Genomic DNA, 18,010 nt, shown 5'->3' on the forward strand with positions numbered 1-18,010 from the left:
AAGTGAGGAGTTGCGCAGTCTGATGGCCTGAGGGACAAAGCAGTTTTTCAGAGAACAGAGAATGTGTCAAAAATTTTGAAATGAAAAATGCGGCAATGAAGACCCAATACTGTGGTACATGTACACAAGTTATAACACCTGAAATACAGCTTCCCTTTTTATCCTGAATGCCAAAACATTTAAGTCTTGAGAGAATGAATGGCAACATTACAAAATGGTTAAAGCTTTACCATCCCAACTTTTTGTCTTCTTTCTTTTCTTGGAATGTGTTGCAAGCTGGTGAGGCTTAGTGGTTAGCACTGTTGCCTCACAGAAAGAAGATCATGGGATTGATTCCCACCTGTGGCCTTTCTGTGTGGAGTTTGCATGTTCTCCCTGTATTTGTGTGGATTCCCTTCAGGTGCTCCGGCTTCCTCCCACATCCAAAGACATGCAGGTTAGGTGGACTGGAAACTTTAAATTGTCTGTGTGCATGCGGGTGTTAATGTGTTTGGTTTGTCTATATTTTGCCCTGCAACAGACTGGTGTCCTGTCCAGGGTGCACCCCGCAAATGTCAGAATCACTTTGGGGGGGCTATGGAGTTTGGGGGGGAGCAGCATTTTCCATGCCATCCCAATTTGTTCTGATTTGGGGTTCAAGACAAGATAGGTTTTCATTGAGAGTTGGGGTTTTAAATCTAAAATTAAATATGTAAACAAATAAACAAACAGGATGACAATTAAATAGTGAGTATAGTGACTTCACTCTAATAAATGAAACACAGGGGTTTTAAATGTAATTAATACTATTATTTTCAACATACTTGCAATTGTTAATTTTAGGGATTTAAGTAATAATGTTTCATTTGATTTAATTAATTTCAACTACAATATTGTTTTGCACTTAACTGACAATGCTATGTGGAAAAGGTTAGCTTAACTTTATCAATTAAATTCAACGTTTTATTTCTTAGAGGTCACCCCTTTGAGTCTGGTCTACTTGAGGTTTCTTCCTCAAATCATGAGAGGGAGATTTTCGTTTAACTTTACTTGTGGCAGCTTTGTTGTGATTTGGCGCTATATAAATAAAATCAATTAAAATTGAATTGAAAAGTGTAAAAAAAAAAAAAGAAAAAAAAAGCAAAAAACAAACTGGACCCTACACCATCGTCTCCCGCAGACGGACGGATGTCAGGGGGACAGTGACTAACTAGTTAATTGTCTTCCCCATCTGCCACAAAATTGGAACTCAAGGCTCAGAAAGTGATGACAAACTTCTTTTTTATTTCATTCTCAAAGACAGAGTTGCAGTAATATACGTAAATGTAAAGCAGCACCTGTTTTGTGTCTCACAATCACATTAAAAAAATGTGCTGACATTCACTGTTTGCTGAGCTGAGTCGGCTCCTGTGACAGATGTTGCGCACGGCAACAGGACACGGAGGGACCGGACTGGGGAGGTGTCAGAGGAGGCTGGCTCTCCATGACTCGCAGTGGGAGTGGACCCAGAGTATGCAGTCGATCTGGATTTGACACGAGAGAAGCAGCATCACTAGGGCCAGGAAACCAAAAGTCATCCACAACCGAACGTCCACGGTGAGCCATGTGCGGTAAGTTCAGCTTTCTATTCCGATCCGCTCTGGATGGAAGAGATTATGCATTAAAAATATTCTGGTAGAGCAGTAAATCACTAAATTTAAATCGCGGGCGGTGATCATAGTTAGTTCCTTGGGAAAGTTCCGTCCAGTTGAAGCTCCGGACGCGTTTTACGCACCGCCCGGAGCTCCTACGTGTCTGTTTTCACTGTGGGTGTTACCGACTCGACAATCTGATCGTTCCAGTGACTTAAAATAACGCGCGTGATTACTGATGAAAGTGACTTTGACTCACTGGAGGAAACCGTGCGCGAGTGCGTCGGTGCCCTGCTGTGAGACGTCCAGAGGCGTCAGTAAGTCTTTAAACAGCTCGATCAGATTTCCTCGTGGCTGCCAGTAATAAGGGGCCGAAGTTATGGAAGCTTTTACCGCAGGCCGCCAGCCTGACTGCTCCCAACACTGCGCGCAGTGTGCGCCCGTCAATGGCCAGCTGTGTGCGCGCATTCCGAGAGAGAAAGAGACAGAGAAAGAAAGCAAGCTGTGGATGACGTGTTTTATTTGAACTTTAAAGAAGCATCACCCTGTTTCAGATGCACTTTCTGCTTCCACACACAGCCCAAATGTGCTGCTGCGTCAAAGAAATCAACTTCTAGGCTTGAAAAGAACTGAGATAGCTTTTCTATTTTTGGACTTGTTGAAAAGTGTTTTTAGAAAACAAACAAACAAAAAACAACATGGTTGAAAACTCTGCAGACTGGAGAAGTCTCCCTAACTCTGAAGGAGGTATATAGGCTTCTGTTTTTGTGATTGGAATAACTGTGCACAGTGCAACCTTTGTCTGTTGGATCACCAGTTACACAGCTCGGTGGGGGAGTGGCACAGACTGTCAGCTACAGTTTGCCATAAGGCACATGGAAGACTCAAGCCTAGATTTGAGGTCTTTTTTTGAATGAAAATCCTTCTCTGTTCCGCTCCACCATGAAGCTGTGTAACTAGATATGTAACAGGCAAAAGTTGCACTGTGCACCGTTATTCCAATCACAAGAACAGAAGTCTATATACCTCCTTCAGAGTTGCCATTTATAGTGAAATGAAGTTTATTAAGGGAGACAGTCCTTTAGAGTTGTTGTCATGGACATCTTGGTGGCTCTCCTGAGTCTCCTTATGTAGTCACTCAGTTTTTGAAAACTGTTAACTCCAGTCAGATTTACAGTACAGTTTGTTTGCTTAATTATTCATTTAAATTAAATTAAAGGCATATTCGGTGACTTGGAAAGGTTTATGCATCTGTCTCCTGAATTCTCTAAAGAAAACAGTCTGTAAAAGTGATGACTTATTCCTTGTATTTAGAATCATATTTTTCTGTTTACTCATGGCCTCCAAAAATGAAGGGAGTATTTATAAAATCAGTAATTTGTAAATGTTTAATGTGATTATTTGGTGAAACATACACTACAAGAATATACAGTTCTCCAAAAAAAAAAAAAAAAAAAAAAAAGAACAGCGACCGTGTAAGAAGACAAATGAGTGGAGCCACGAAGACACCAACTACAACTCGGAAGGAGATATTTGTGTTTGCAACTTTAACTGGAGAAACTTGCACAGTGTGCAAGTTTGGCCTGTTGCGTTATCAGTTATACAGCTTCATGTTGGAGCGGAATTATTTAAAAAGAAGATGGAATTTCAGCAACAGTTTGACAGAATGCACGTGGGAGAGCTGAGCTGAGATCGGATCCGTTTGACGACATTTGGCTGTTCTGTCCTCATTGTACAAACAGCCCTGACACCTCTAACTATAACTTCATTAGTAATGTGTCCGGCTGAAGAACTCATGGTAAAGCAGTTATTTTCTCTCATTTCTTTAACAGTTCTATAATAACACACATTAAGTTATACTCTATATTTAATATCTGCCTCAAGGGAATGAAAGATGCCACTGTGCTACTGCTGGGAAAGAAAAAAAAACCCGGCAGGGTGGAACATCTCAGAAGGGTGAAGTTGTTTCTCTTTCATTTCTAAAAGGAATCTTTGCCTACCTGAACTACCAAGTTCCTCACACTAGGAAGGAGATATTTGAGATGCTGGTGAAGGGGCTGCACCGCCTGGAGTACAGAGGGTACGATTCAGCAGGTAGGGCACTCTGCTGCGCACGTGCACACCAACGTCACGCACAAAAGCTCACAGTTCTTCATGGCCACACCTGCACATCAGATCCGGTTCCCAAAGTTAAATATAAATTTCACTGTAGTTGGATGAAGAATATTTTTGACAACTGTGGAAGAGTCCAACTCATGGATCTCCAGGTATGTCAGATTCTCAGGATTGAATTGTTATGGCTTGTCACAGGTACTTCTGCATAGTAGTAAGAACAGTTTTCAGAAAACAGGTCAATTTCAACATATTTTTTTCTTTGTTTTGTATAAAGAACCCAGTTTCTGGATGACTTTCTGAAGCCATTATTTTTTATTTGTGTGTGTGTGTGTGTGTGTGTGTGTGTGTGTGTGTGTGTGTGTGTGTGTGTGTGTGTGTGTGTGTGTGTGTGTGGTGTGTGTGTGTGTGTGTGTGGTGGGGGGGTGGTCTTAAAGTCAGGGGATGAGCCTTCCAGTTGTGCAGGAATGACTGAGTGAAGCTTGCAAAGCTGAGCAGCTGCTCAAATGCAAACTTTCTGCAGCTTGTCTGTGCAGCACAGTCTCACGGCAGTTTGTGAGAATGTGTTACGGAAACTACATTAATCTATGGGTATGTGCCAGGGCCACTTTTTGTGATGTTGGAACAAATTCATGTTGTGATGGGGGCACAAAATGTGGGGGTGACGGGGCGGGGGTTATGGTTAGAGTTATTGGAGGGTAGACACTTATGCTATGGTTATGGAAATATAAGAAGGGGAAGATTATAAATCGCAAAATTAAAAAACAGTGTCACAAAAATCAGGCACTTTTCGTGACTGGGTGTCAGAGTTGTAATCTGTAAAAAAAAAGCAAGTCAGTTAACTAACACAAAGAATGATCACGCTAGAGACTGAATTTCATTTCCTGATCAGGGAGAGCCAGCATGACACTGTCCATCAGTCAGCTCTGAAGGGCCCGCCCACTCTGCTCCTGAATTTATTTACACACAGACATATTACAAAACAATATACAAGGCACAGCTGCGTTTCTTCAGTCAATTCATATTTGTATCACTTCGCACCTGGAAGGCGCCCCGTGGTCTTGCTCAGACAGATAGTAATTGTTCTTCAAATTGAAATATTACAGCGCCAGCCTTGAACTAGTGTACAGGCTGTGTTATTCTTTGCTCAAGGCCAAAATATTAATCTGTGCTCAATAAAAACATAGCTCTAGCAAAACAGTCTGCACATTCATTAAGCAAAAGGACAAATGTTACTTTTCTCATGGGAGCAGTTGTAATGATTTCTTTTTCTCATGGGAGCAGTTGTAATGATTACTTCAACAGTTCAGTGTATATTTCTGCTTTGACAATGAGTGATTATTTAGAAGAATAATGGTGCATGAACTCTCACACATGCATATATGTATATATGGAAAATAGAGAACAGAATCAAAAACAAGATCAAAGGCAGTACATCAAAGTAAAGACATTAATATTTGATAATAATATTGCTAATATATAGAAAACGCTGTCATTATTCCCCCCTGTTTATCGAATTTAATGTCTACATTCTCAACATCATCACTGTAGAAACGTCAATAAACTTACAAACAGTGTACCTAACCATCATTTTGCCCCGTTTGGATGGGGTGACATGATTCAGCATCCAATAGCAATAACGCAATATAGTAACGGGCCAGTTATAAACCATTAACTGTGGTGGAAATCATCCATTGAGCCATTGATCAAGCAAGAGGACAAATCACAATACTTAATAAGCTAGTTACCCCAGAACATTCAATAGTAAGAATTTAATAGGAAGTACATTCATCATACAACACCATTTAACGTTTTCCATCAGATACACATCCGTCGAACACATTTATTTGTATAAATATTTAAACTGATTAATATTTGGACATCGTTGGAGTTTCTCAGGTAGCTTATTACAATTTTTTGGTCACAAATAGAGACACAGAAGCATTTCCTGGTCATCCTTGTGCCCACAATTTTTAAAACGATACAAACCCCTTAAATCATATATTCCTTCTTGTTGCATAAAATATCCTTGAATTCTGAGAGGTATTTGCTTAATTAATTTTTTTTTTTTTACTTTATACATCAATCAAACAGCCTTAAATGAAATCATGTCACGGAGTTTTAAAATTTGTGATGTAATAAACAGTGGATTGGTATGATCCCGATAACCTGCATTATAAATTATTCTTAATGCTCTTTTTTGAAGGTTGAATAATGGTTGTACTGTAGTTTTGTAGTTATTGCCCCATACTTGCACCATAAGTCAAGTAAGGTGCAATCAATGAGCAGTACAGAGTATGTAGTGATTTACCATCAAGAATGTGCTTTGCCCTGCTTAATATTGCCATACTTTTTGATACTTTCTTTTGACTATGTTGAATATGTGCTTTCCAGTTGATTCTGTCATCGGTGACCACACCTGACAACTTGTTCTCTTTGACAGGTTCCATATTTACCCCCTGTATGTTTAACTGTATTCGTCCATCTTTTTATGGTTTCCAAATAACATTATTTCAGTTTTTAGACCAATTTAGTGACAGTTTGTTCATATCGAATCATCTCTTCAACGTTATCATTTCTGATCCCAGATCATCTAGTAATTGTTGCAAATTATCCCCTGAACAAAATAAGTTTGTAACATCTGCAAAGAGGACTGTTCCAAACAGATCCGGGACTTTACATAAATCACTGATATACAATATGAATAACTTTGGTGCCAACACATAACCCTGAGGAACTCCACAAACGATGTCCAGATATAAAGAACAGCAGTCCCCAAGTTTAACAAACTGTTTCCGGTTTTATAAATAGCTTTTAATCCAATTCAAAGCCACTTCTCTGATCCCATAAAGCTCCATCTTTTGAAATAATATGTTGTGATTGATTGTGTCAAAAGCCTTTTTTTTTATTATTATGTCAGCTAATAATCCTATCACTATTTTCCTTTGGTCCACATGTTTATTAATCTCTTCTATTGCATCTAAACCCATATTGACTATCATTAAGCAAGCTGTGCTGTTCAATAAATTTATCCAATCTGTTATTGTAAAGTTTTTTCCAATATCTTTGAAAATTGTGACACTAGAAAGACACAGGCCTATGGTTAGTAAAAAGATGCTTGTCACCAGATTTAAATAAAGGTATCACTTTCTTCTGGTCTGAATTGTAACATGGTTCATATATTTTTTATACCACCACACAGTAAATGCCACAGTCACAGCAATAATTGTCAAAATCATCATCAGGGTGCGAAGTTTGCATCCTGCTCTGGCAGCAAAGCTCTCCATAGCTAAAACAGTGTTTTGAACAACCTGTTGATATTTCTCTCCTTCTGTCCCTGTGTTGTTGTTGTTGTTGTTTTTTTTTTTTTTTTGGTCTTTCAAGGGACAAAGAGAAACTACAGTTCTGATCTTAAAGATGTCTTCTTTTTTTGGTGAGAGTTCAAAAGGTGCAGTTTGTCTGGGCTTAGGGGCTGAAGGTGACAGTTCACAGTCAGTTCAGTTCAGCAAGGGACTGAGGGAATCTGGAACTTTTTTTTAATGTTATTTCCCTTCAGCTGTAGTGCATAAATCTGTACTATCATCAGTATGTGTAAGGCATGCTGCAAGTGGAATTAAAATAATGTGTCATGTACTCTGTCCTGTGCCCTGTTCTTGACGTTTTCTTCAAACACAGGGGCACAGGAATAGAACAGGATTCTCTTGTCTCCCGTTCTCAAAGATGCAGTTTCGTCTGCTTCTGTCTCCTGGTCTGGTCACGTCAGTACTGTATTTCAAGCTTGTAGTACGTCTGCTTCTGATCCTGGTTCAAGTTGACAGGCCTCTCCTTGGTCACAGCTGGTTACTCATCTACTTCAGGACCCTGGTATCTGCTTCAACCTTTGGTCTTTGTCTTTGTTCACTCCTGGTCACTCTCTGTCTCTGTTATGACGCGCTTCCAGCCGTTGCTGGGCCTATAGGCCATCAAGCCGACACTGTTACACGTCACTCCCCTTGTCTTGTTCGGGATCTTTCAGGTATCTGTCTTTTGCAGTGGGATAGATGCACCCAAGATGACCTCTCTGCAATTTTCACTGCAGTGGGGGTGGTTAGCAGCACTTGGAATGGACCTTCCCACCTCGGAGATGACCAGTTCTTTCTCTTAATAGTCTTTATCAGCACCCAGTTGCCAGTCTGGATCTGATTCTCAGGGCCCTGCACAGAAATAGGAGAGTCTGGTATCTTGTTAGCGTGTATGACATTCTTATGGGATAACACACGTCTCATATAATCAACTAATCCCTCATCCTCACTATCAGGCCCAACTATTTTCTGAAAACCTGGTATTCTTTAGGGCCTGCCATACAAAATTTCAAATGGCGTAAGGCCAGTCTCTGAGTTGGGTGTTATATGCATGTACAGTTTCACCAAATCCAAACAATAAACCCAGTTTTTTCCTGTTTCTTTCATACATTTTCTGAGCTTACTTTTAATTGTCCCATTTGTTCTTTCCACTATTTTATTTACAAAATGTGTACCATTATCACTGTACATTTTTTCAGGTAGTCCATGTCTTGGAATTATGTCTCTACAAAGTATTTTTGCAACTGTCAGAGCATCTGCATGTTTAACAGGGAATACCTCTACCCATTTGCTATATGCATCAATCAATACTAGGCAATTATTTTTTTTCCCTTCACATTGGTTCAGTTCAATAAAATCCATATGGATTATTTGGAATGGGTATTGAGGTGTTGGAAATTTTCCTCGTATTAGCCTCTCATTCCCCTGCGGGTTACGCTTTGCATAAATTAAACATGCTCTGCAGTAATGTTTTGCATATGCCTGAAATCCAAACGTCACAAAATGATTATTTAACCAGTCCAACCATCCCAGCCGTAGAAACGGGACATGGTCCATGACTTACGACAGCTGCCCACTTGAAAAGGCTGCGGGTAGGACTGGTTTGTTTGAGGATTAGGCATACACACCATCAACGGTTTTGGTGGACATTGTGATGCATTAATTTGCCAAAATTGATTGATTGGATGAATGATAAGCATTGATTAATATCGATTATTACGTGCAGGCCAATCTTAATATGACAATTCAATTCCTGACAATGATCCAATACTCCAATTAGATCAATACACCGCCTACCATGTAGGCATACGGGCAAATTTGACCCCACCACAGTATCCCAGTGCCATATCCTCATGTCCTAGTGAGTCACAGTGTCACAGAGACAAGGTCGAATAATCGTGACTGGGACTGCCTTAGGTTTGTCCCGGGTTTAAGATAGGATCTTACCCACTATGGGCTCGCAACCTTCCATACTGGGCAGGGGTTCCAAGGGGTGGGGGAACACCCATTAAGAGGTGTCATGTCAAAACAGTTTTGATTGCACAGAACATCAAACATGCAGGATCATTGAAAGTGAATTGAAGATCTTTTAGCAATTTATCCCAGAATAGAACTGGTGGATTAAAAAAATGCTTAAACACCAATAATAAATAGAAATAATGACAGAATCTGATACATAAACAATGATTGGTTCGCAGGAATAACTATGGGTCAGGATAGACAATAATCATGTGAAAAGTTGTCCAACAATCTCTATCCTTTAAGGCCTAACTTAATCTGCATACATCAACTAATAATAAGCACTTCATTGGTCATCAATGCTTCATGAAACCCTGCAGCTTCTTGTTTGCTTTGCAGCAGGTGTTAGTTGCATGTCATGAGAGTTCACATTATTTCAGTCAGAACACAGGATGACAAATATTGAGTCATTATTATTTGTTGCTTCTACTTGCTGTCAGTTCACCCTCACCAACATTAATGCGTCTAACAGGAGCTCTATAAACATGTTACAATAATCAACATAGTCTTAGTGTCTCACACACTGTACAACCTTCTGCTCTGCTCTTTCGGCTGGAGTGATAAGTACACTTTGTTTCCAAAACAAACCACACTTCAAAAAATAGAACACTGAAGTATTTGGTAAAGTCAATGCAACGTAATGCAAAACAACATTAATGCTGGAATTGATTACATCAAATAAACAATATCTCTCTAAATTTAACAGTAACAAACACTTTTAAAACACTGGTATCAATTACATGTAAGCAATTACATGTAAAATCCCTGTATTTCCTGTGTTAAAGCACAACAAAACATTGCTGCAGTGTTTCTCAATTTCTCAAGTTGTGGGGGTGTGGAGTGGCAGGGAGAGGAGGAGGAGGAGGAGGAGAGAAGTGAGCATTTAGAGCTTCCCTCAGCAGCTGTGTGTGTACACGCTCCTCCTCCAACACCCAGACCAGGAACAGAATACCACAACTGCCACAACAAACAAGCAAAATAAACCAACAAATAACCCCCCCCCCCCCCAAAAAAAAAAAAAAAAAAACGTCCACAGTCCAAGAGACCTGTGTTACATTACACGCAACATATTATACACACATGTAGACCCGTAGACCTCAACAGAACTGTTAATTACAGTGGACTGATAGAGACTCTTTTTTTTTTAAATGGTCCATCAGAGAATCTACCAGAACCACGTGCTCCCTTCTGTCTGTTATGTCATCAAAATAATTAGTGGATCAGTCAATCAACAATTTTCAATCTTTAGCAGTATTTAATAGTATACTGGGGAACTGATTCATAGAAATGTTTTATAACCCAAAGTCTTCATTGCCAAGATGAGCCTGTTTCCAGCAAGTTCATGAATACCCGCTGGAACTCATTGATCTAAGTGGTCAGTTCCACAGTAGCTCATTCATGATTACTGAGGCAAGATTGGCCAATACTGCAATGTTCAATTGAAGCAGTCAATCTGAATTTCTTCTTTTCCCCCAGACAGAAAAGAATCAACCCACACAAATTTCAAACCAACACCACACAAAAATATTCACACAACAATAAATCCAATTATTAATCACTCTACTGAAATATAATCTTGATCAGTTTTGCTTAAAATCCAGTGTACAAAAATCAACCATATTTTAACCACTTCATCCCAGTTACATGATCATTCAATATGGAAAGTAGGAAGACGATAGTATTTATTGTCTTTGAGTTATCATCTTAATAAGCTGAAAAGTTTTATTTCATCAACAGATCTATTTCAGATTTCTCCCTCAAAATACTCTATCTTTTACCCTGGACACCAACTCACACCATATACACGTAAAAAATTGATTAATGTGCACTTATTTCTCAGTATCTTAACTCCCACACTTTAAATGTTGGAGCGCCAGTGATTGTGACCTTGGCAGTTTTATCTAAAACAATTCACAATAATTACACACATCTGTCTATATAGCAACAGCAGAATAAAGTAAGGAAAAAATTGATAACAAGTATAATCTTCTAGAAAAGAAAGAACTGCAACCTTATAGTACATAAACAAATTCATGTTGAAAACGGAGAACTCCTTACTTTGCGAGTGTGTACATTCACGCGCAAGTGTCCATTCTTCCCACACTTCCAACATGTCAATTCCTCTTATCTCACGGGCACGGGCTTTGCCTCTGGCCACTCTGCAGTGCTAACCTTTGCCCTTTCCTACAAAATACACTTCTTCCTCACATATCATTATGACTGCTCCGGCAGGTTTAAAAACTGCTGTGTTTGGTGCAAAAGCATGGTCTGCTGTATTTTTCACTCCACATCTCTCTTGCCTTTTTGTAAATCACTGGTGTTTTCTTTTATGGGATCAAATGACTTTGTTGTGGGGTTTAACTGTAATTTTCCCAAGAAGATAACTGTCTCTCGCCACATTAAGTGTTCAGGTGATGCTGGATCTTTGGTCATCATCTGTGGTCTCGTGAGTGTAGGGAGGTGGAAAAGGCGCACTTGCTGTAGCTTCAGCATTATCTGCGGCTGGGTAAAGAGCTGCGCCTGCATTCTGCGGAGAGGGCCTCTGGCTCCTCCCAGTGTCTCGTTATCAATTTCATTTTTATTATAAAAGATGCTCTTAAGGTCATCTTGTCCCTGCTTCAGTTTGTTTTTGACTTTATTCTCAGCCTCACGCCGCCTGTAGGCTTCACTTTTCCACTTTAGTGCAATTTCTAACCCACACTTTTTTTGCTTTTTTGCAGAGTCCTTAACTTTCCTCTTTATATTATCCACTAATTCTGTTGTTGCTTCTAGCTGTAATTTCCCTGAGAAATTGAACTGTTTTTGCCAGTAAAATTTAACGCATTTACAGCCAGGCCTTAGCCTCACACCTTACAGTGTTTAAGCCAAGAGACAAACCAAAAAGACATTACGGGGTTTTTTCCTCGCGGTGGTCCTGGTCACATGCACACACGTGCACATCAAGAAAAGCAGTCTCACCCGTGATCACACTCTGTCACCACCGCTGAAGTCCGAATGCCTTCACCCCGGTAAGCGTCGACACATTAGGGAGGAGACCCGTCCCCCCCGGAAAAGGGTCTGCTGGAACTAGTCCCGGCCATGGCCACGGTCTTCCAACGGGGTTCTCCGTCACGGGCCGACCAACCGGTCCTATTGGCACCCGGCTTTCTAAGGACCAAGATGTCAGAGTTGTAATCTGTAAAAAAAGCAACTCAGTTAACTAACACAAAGAATAATCATGCTAGAGATGGAATTTCATTTCCTGATCAGGGAGAGCCAGCATGACCCCTCGTCACTGTCCGTCAGTCAGCTCTGAAGGGCCCGCCCACTCTGCTCCTGAATTTATTTACACACAGACATATTACAAAACAATATACAAGGCACAGCTGCGTTTCTTCGGTCAATTCATATTTGTATCACTTCGCACCTGGAAGGCGCCCTGTGGTCTTGCTCAGACAGATAGTAATTGTTCTTCAAATTGAAACATTACAGCGCCAGCCTTGAACTAGTGTACAGGCTGTGTTATTCTTTGCTCAAGGCCGAAATATTAATCTGTGCTCAACAAAAACATAGCTTTAGGAAAACAGTCTGCACATTCATTAAGCAAAAGGACAAATGTTACTTTTCTCATGGGAGCAGTTGTAATGATTACTTCAACAGTTCAGTGTATATTTATGCTTTGACAATGAGTGATTATTTAGAAGAATAATGGTGCATGAACTCACACATGCATATACAAGGGTAGGCTGAAAAGGTCTAAGGCTCACTATAATGCAGTTAATGCATTACTCCTTCATGGGAAGCCTTAGAACTTTTCAGCCTACCCTCGTATGTATATATGGAAAATAGAGAACAGAATAAAAAACAAGATCAAAGGCAGTACATCAAAGTAAAGACATTAATATTTGATAATAATATTGCTAATATATAGAAAACCCTCTCACGGGGGCACAAAAAAATACAGAAGACTGGGCTGGTCTGTGGAGATTCTCAGTCATCCAGGTCACAGTGTCCAAGTGAGTTGAGTGAGCTGACAACCTACTTGGATTTTTGCAGCTCATTCACACGTCCACTGTAAGTCCCTTCGGCTGTGGGGTTGCCACAGCAAATCCAAGTTGCATCTGCATGTTGAATTGGCACAGGTTTTACGCCGGATGCCCTTCCTGATGCAACTCCACATTACATGGAGAAATGTGGCAGGGGTGGGATTTGAACCCGGAACCTTCTGAACTGAAACCAAGCGCATTAACCACTTGGCCACCACCCCTGCACCAAGTTGTAATTACATAACTGTCTGATATAACCAGTGTTAAAATAAATAGAACACTGCCATGATCCACTGGTGCCCAGATGCTTAGTACTTAAGCTGGGCTTACACTGTGCGAGTTTTGGCCCAAAGAACACGTAACTATGCGCCTGTTCTGGTGGTTGGCAGCAAATTTATCAATGACAGCATCAGTGTCCAGCTGTTTTGCCCTCTTGTCAGTCGCTATTCACAATATTGGCAGAATTATTGGGGGGCTGAGAGCGGGCTTGGCTCATTATTGGGGGGGCTTAAGCCCCCCCCCAAGCTCCCCATTGGCTCCGCCACTGGTAACCCAAGAATGTTCCCTGTAAATTTGAAGACTGTGGCAGTAATATAACTGGACTTAAGCTGAGCAGAGAGAGACAGACGGACAGATGGATGGTCATATTTGATGGCCATGGGGTAATAAACATAATTTCCATGCTTTTTGAAGAATCATGGGAAGTGAACAGGAACCTGATTTCAGGAAAATCAGTTCCTGGTCAGTTAAATAGTTACTGAATGAGCACCAAGCTGCAGGTATGAAAGGGCCGTACATCTGCTCATGATCCCTCTTCACAGGCTCCAAACTGAAGTCAACAAGTCGGGATAAGTTCCACACACAATCTGCTTTTTAAATTCATGTAAGATTTTTTTCATGTAAAACTATCCAGTGACATTTGAAAACCCTCAGTTGGGGAAAAAACCTGTTTACCCAGTAACATTAAACAGTACCTTGTCCCTTCACATTCCATTCTATAGTCTCTTTAAATTACACATTTTGTGCAAAAGTTTGAATCACAGTGATCTATTCTAAGGACAGAATGAGGTGTGACTGGTATAACAGGTGTCACGTGCAGTGGTATGAAGCAGTGGCACATTTGCCATGCAGCTGCACCTTTGATACTAAAACCTGATTGACGTGGCGTCATGGACCATGGAGAGGTGCTGTTTTACAGGGGATAAATATTTAAAATCCATCTGCTCCTTTACAGGAATAACTCATTCATAGTCCTGTTTACACACAGATAGGTGCACACATGCAGGTGGCACACACCCATATAAGTATGCTCTAGTTTGTACATCCTCATGTTTGTACATCCTACTGGAGCAGGAAGAAGCCATTGTATATGAAGAGTTCAGGTGCAAAACCGAGTAAACACCATGCCCACGGAAAATGAGATAACCACTGCAAGTGAAAGCTTACTGAGGCTCATATCCGAGAACAAAAGCAATTCTGCTGCAACACCCCATAAATCCTAAGGCAAATGCAGGTCAAGATGCAGTTTGTATGCAGAACCTCGTAAGCGCCATCCCAGTTTGTGTGCAAAACCACACAGTGAACAGCGCACCACTCACTGGCATGTATCTCGGTCACGTGATGCAAAGATTGCGGCGCCCACGAGAGCTTCTCTGATGCTGCATTTACACATAACGACGGCACGTCACGAATGCCATGAGGTATACATTTTTGGCTGCTGATCACGAATGTGATGATTTGAGACAGAGGCATCAGGTGTCCTCAGGAACTGCTGCAACCTGTTACCACGCGTTATGATTAATGTAATGTGTTGGTGGAGCATTATCAGGAACCATTATGCACGGTCAAGAATAATGTTCCGTGCTGTTGCGTGCTATCTACTGCTTCTTCAGCACACTGCAGCAATGAAACTGAATGCGGTGCAGCAGGGTTTAATTGTGCGCACGTCAGAGAAGAACACTGTCACGCTCTATTAAGGATCATCACTAATCAAGTCGGATCAACACGCAGATCAACATTTCGACATGAGCCGAAATGAGGGTGGTGCGTGATATTCGCAGAAGATTGAGCAATTAAGTTTGAAGTTTAGTTAGTGTCAGCTCTTACCATTAGGCCCTGTTAGTTGCCAGTGAGTTAGCCACTAGAGAGTGTTTCTTCTTTTCAGTGTGTAAGTATCGCCCCTTGTGTTTAACAATAAAGTCAATTAAACTTTATATGTGTGCCCGACATCGATCACTGCTGCACAAACCTCAGGGTAAGCCCACGTGAACATCTCCCATTGACCTCCATTCATTTTGTCTATAGGACAAACGAATGGAGAATCTTCAAAGTTGAATTCTGAGAAATGCCCAAGTTGCCCAAAGGGCAAACAAACAACTTTTACTTTGATAACCTATAGAATATGTTACTGTATAAAAGTTCACTGTATTCAAAATTTCCAGGTCAACCTTTTGTCAATTAAACTAGAAATTGCACATTTTTTGCAATTTCACAAAAGTCCATGTGTTAGGTGGCACCCCTAAAGCTCAATGGAATTCCTCAAAACTTTTCAGAAGTCATTTTTATGTCAAATGGAACAAATTGCAATGCCAGCCAAATTGATATTTTGAAATTCAAATTTCCCATTCAAATTTGATGCACCCTAATATACAGCGATTAGTGCATATGTTACAAATAGTGAATGTCCTTTGCATGATTGAACTATGAATGAGCTATGCTTATTACTCCTTTAGTTTCATTTTATTAGGAAACAGAGCAGCGATCCCCTTAGTATTTCTTCTGTTTTACTTGTTGCTTAATGCTGACAAATTATACTGTATTTCTTGTCTTTCTGATGCCTGATTCTGTTTTTTTCCTCTCTGTTTGAGGTGTGGCTCCATCCAGAGATGGGAGTGGTGTCTGTTTCTGCAACCCTCCCGTCCTGTGCACTGGCAAAATTTTCTGTATATTCATTTTGTGAATTGTTTTGTAAATTGTGTCAGTAGCATGGCCCAAGCGGAGGGTCACCCCACTGAGTCTGGTCTGCTTGAGGTTTCTTCCTCAAATCATCAGAGGGAGTTTTTTCCTTTCCTTCCTGTGCTCGCTCTGGGGGTTGGTAAGATTAGACCTTACTTGTGTGAAGTGTCTTGAGGCAACTTTGTTGTGATTTGGCGCTAAATAAATGAAAATAAATTGAAATAAATTGAAATTGAATGAAAAAAAAAATCCATTATTTGTTTTATATAATGGCAAAAATAGATTTTTGTCATTTGATATTTTTTCCTTTAGAAGCAAGACAAAAGGGACTTACATTTTGGTGTGCATCAGAGTGTTCACACCTAATGGAGCGTTGCAGTGCCATGAACCCTCTACTGGGGCTGCAGGTTTAGGATGCTGCCACAAACAGTCCAGTGCAGGATTTAACATGGCTTTGAATGCCAGAAATGTTGAGACTGAGCACCTGGATGAACCTGGAATCTCATACATGTAGCCACTACATTCTTCATCCTCATTTTGTCTTCTGGACTTGGTAAGCATGTCTCTGTGCGTAATGTAGTGAATATTCTGCTCATCTGTTTGCATTACAAAGTCATCTGCTTTCATATCCCTCAGATTTTCACATCCTCTATAGGCGAAATATATCATAATGTCCATGAAGACCTTGTTCTGTAAACTTAGCGGTGTTGTGATAGCAGGCCACTCGTATGGGCGTGTGCTGTGGTCACGGTGTGCAATAGCACAAAATGTATAGCACCAAAATTGCACGGTAAATGTAACACAATGGCAGACGCTGCCAGTAATCCATATCACGTGACATATAAACCACCAATCAAATGACAAGGATCTAGTCAGGCATATATATATATATATATATATATATATAATATGAGGAGCATCCATGAATACATCAGAAAGATACCCCCCACACAAACATCGACACACACACAACCTGCCAAGAGATAAGCTGCTACAAGATTGCCTCAGACAGCTGAAGACAGATGGTGATATGGAACAGGATGAGGAGGTCATTAGAAACACAGACAGTGATAAGGAGCAGGAAGAGGCGATATCATGGAAGACCAAGTCCTTCTATAGGATGTACCATTGACAGATAGAGGACATGGCTGACATCAACAAATCCTACCAGTGGCTAAAAAAGGCTGGCCTGAAGGACAGCACAGAGGCTCTGATTATGGCAGCACAAGGCCCTGTGTGCCAGATCCATAAGAAGCAGGAGTCTACCACAACTGACAGGACCCAAGGTGGAGGCTGTGCAAATGGGCCCCAGAGACAGTCCAACACTAGTAGCAGAGGACACAAGATGTAAACTGGGATAGCGCACACTGAGAGACACAACCCAGTGCTGTGAATAGTTACTGCTGGTGTTTATTTATTGCAAAGTCTGTTTATTGCCACTTGTGTATATATAGCTGTACTTTACGCTCTTTATACTGAGGTTTGCGGATGTGCTAGTTGGAGTTGCACACATGCAGGGCTCCTCCATGATGAGGTAAGGTGGCTCGTTCCTTTCCTCGCTGCCTTATGCCTTCAACTATTAGACAGGTAATTTTACTGCTGTGGGGGGCAGCAGGGGGAGCATCAGTTGCCAGTCCCATCAGTGACTCAAACTGGCAACCTTTTAACCACTGAGCCATCACAACCCAGCTGCAGCTATAAATCACATAAATAATGAAATAATAATGAATATAAAAATGCAGCAAGCCGCCTATTTTTGCACAAGAAGCATTTTTGCTGTGGGAATGTACACAGAGCCCAAAGCAGAAAGCCAGGGTTAAAAAAAAAATCAAGTTGTTAATCACTCCCTCTGTCAATACTTTGTATGTATTAATGTCGGTTAGGAACCTGCTATCCAGCAGTAAGTGTAGTGCACACTCAAATCCTCCATTGTCATTTGACGAGGAGG

The 18,010-nt window shown here is 40.8% G+C and overlaps 1 protein-coding gene across 1 annotated transcript in view; it reads left to right on the plus strand.

Moving 5' to 3' along the window:
- Positions 1–1,453: 1,453 nt before the first annotated feature.
- The window catches only part of LOC117520098 (glutamine--fructose-6-phosphate aminotransferase [isomerizing] 2-like), a 70,625-nt gene continuing 54,068 nt past the window's right edge, over positions 1,454–18,010 (plus strand). Inside the window, 2 exon segments of the mRNA XM_034181396.1 lie at positions 1,454–1,589; positions 3,597–3,704. Coding sequence (XP_034037287.1) covers positions 1,583–1,589; positions 3,597–3,704 — 115 coding nt within the window. The 5' untranslated portion in view covers positions 1,454–1,582.

This window comes from Thalassophryne amazonica, chromosome 11 (genome assembly GCF_902500255.1).
Source record: "Thalassophryne amazonica chromosome 11, fThaAma1.1, whole genome shotgun sequence".
Lineage (NCBI taxonomy): Eukaryota > Metazoa > Chordata > Actinopteri > Batrachoidiformes > Batrachoididae > Thalassophryne > Thalassophryne amazonica.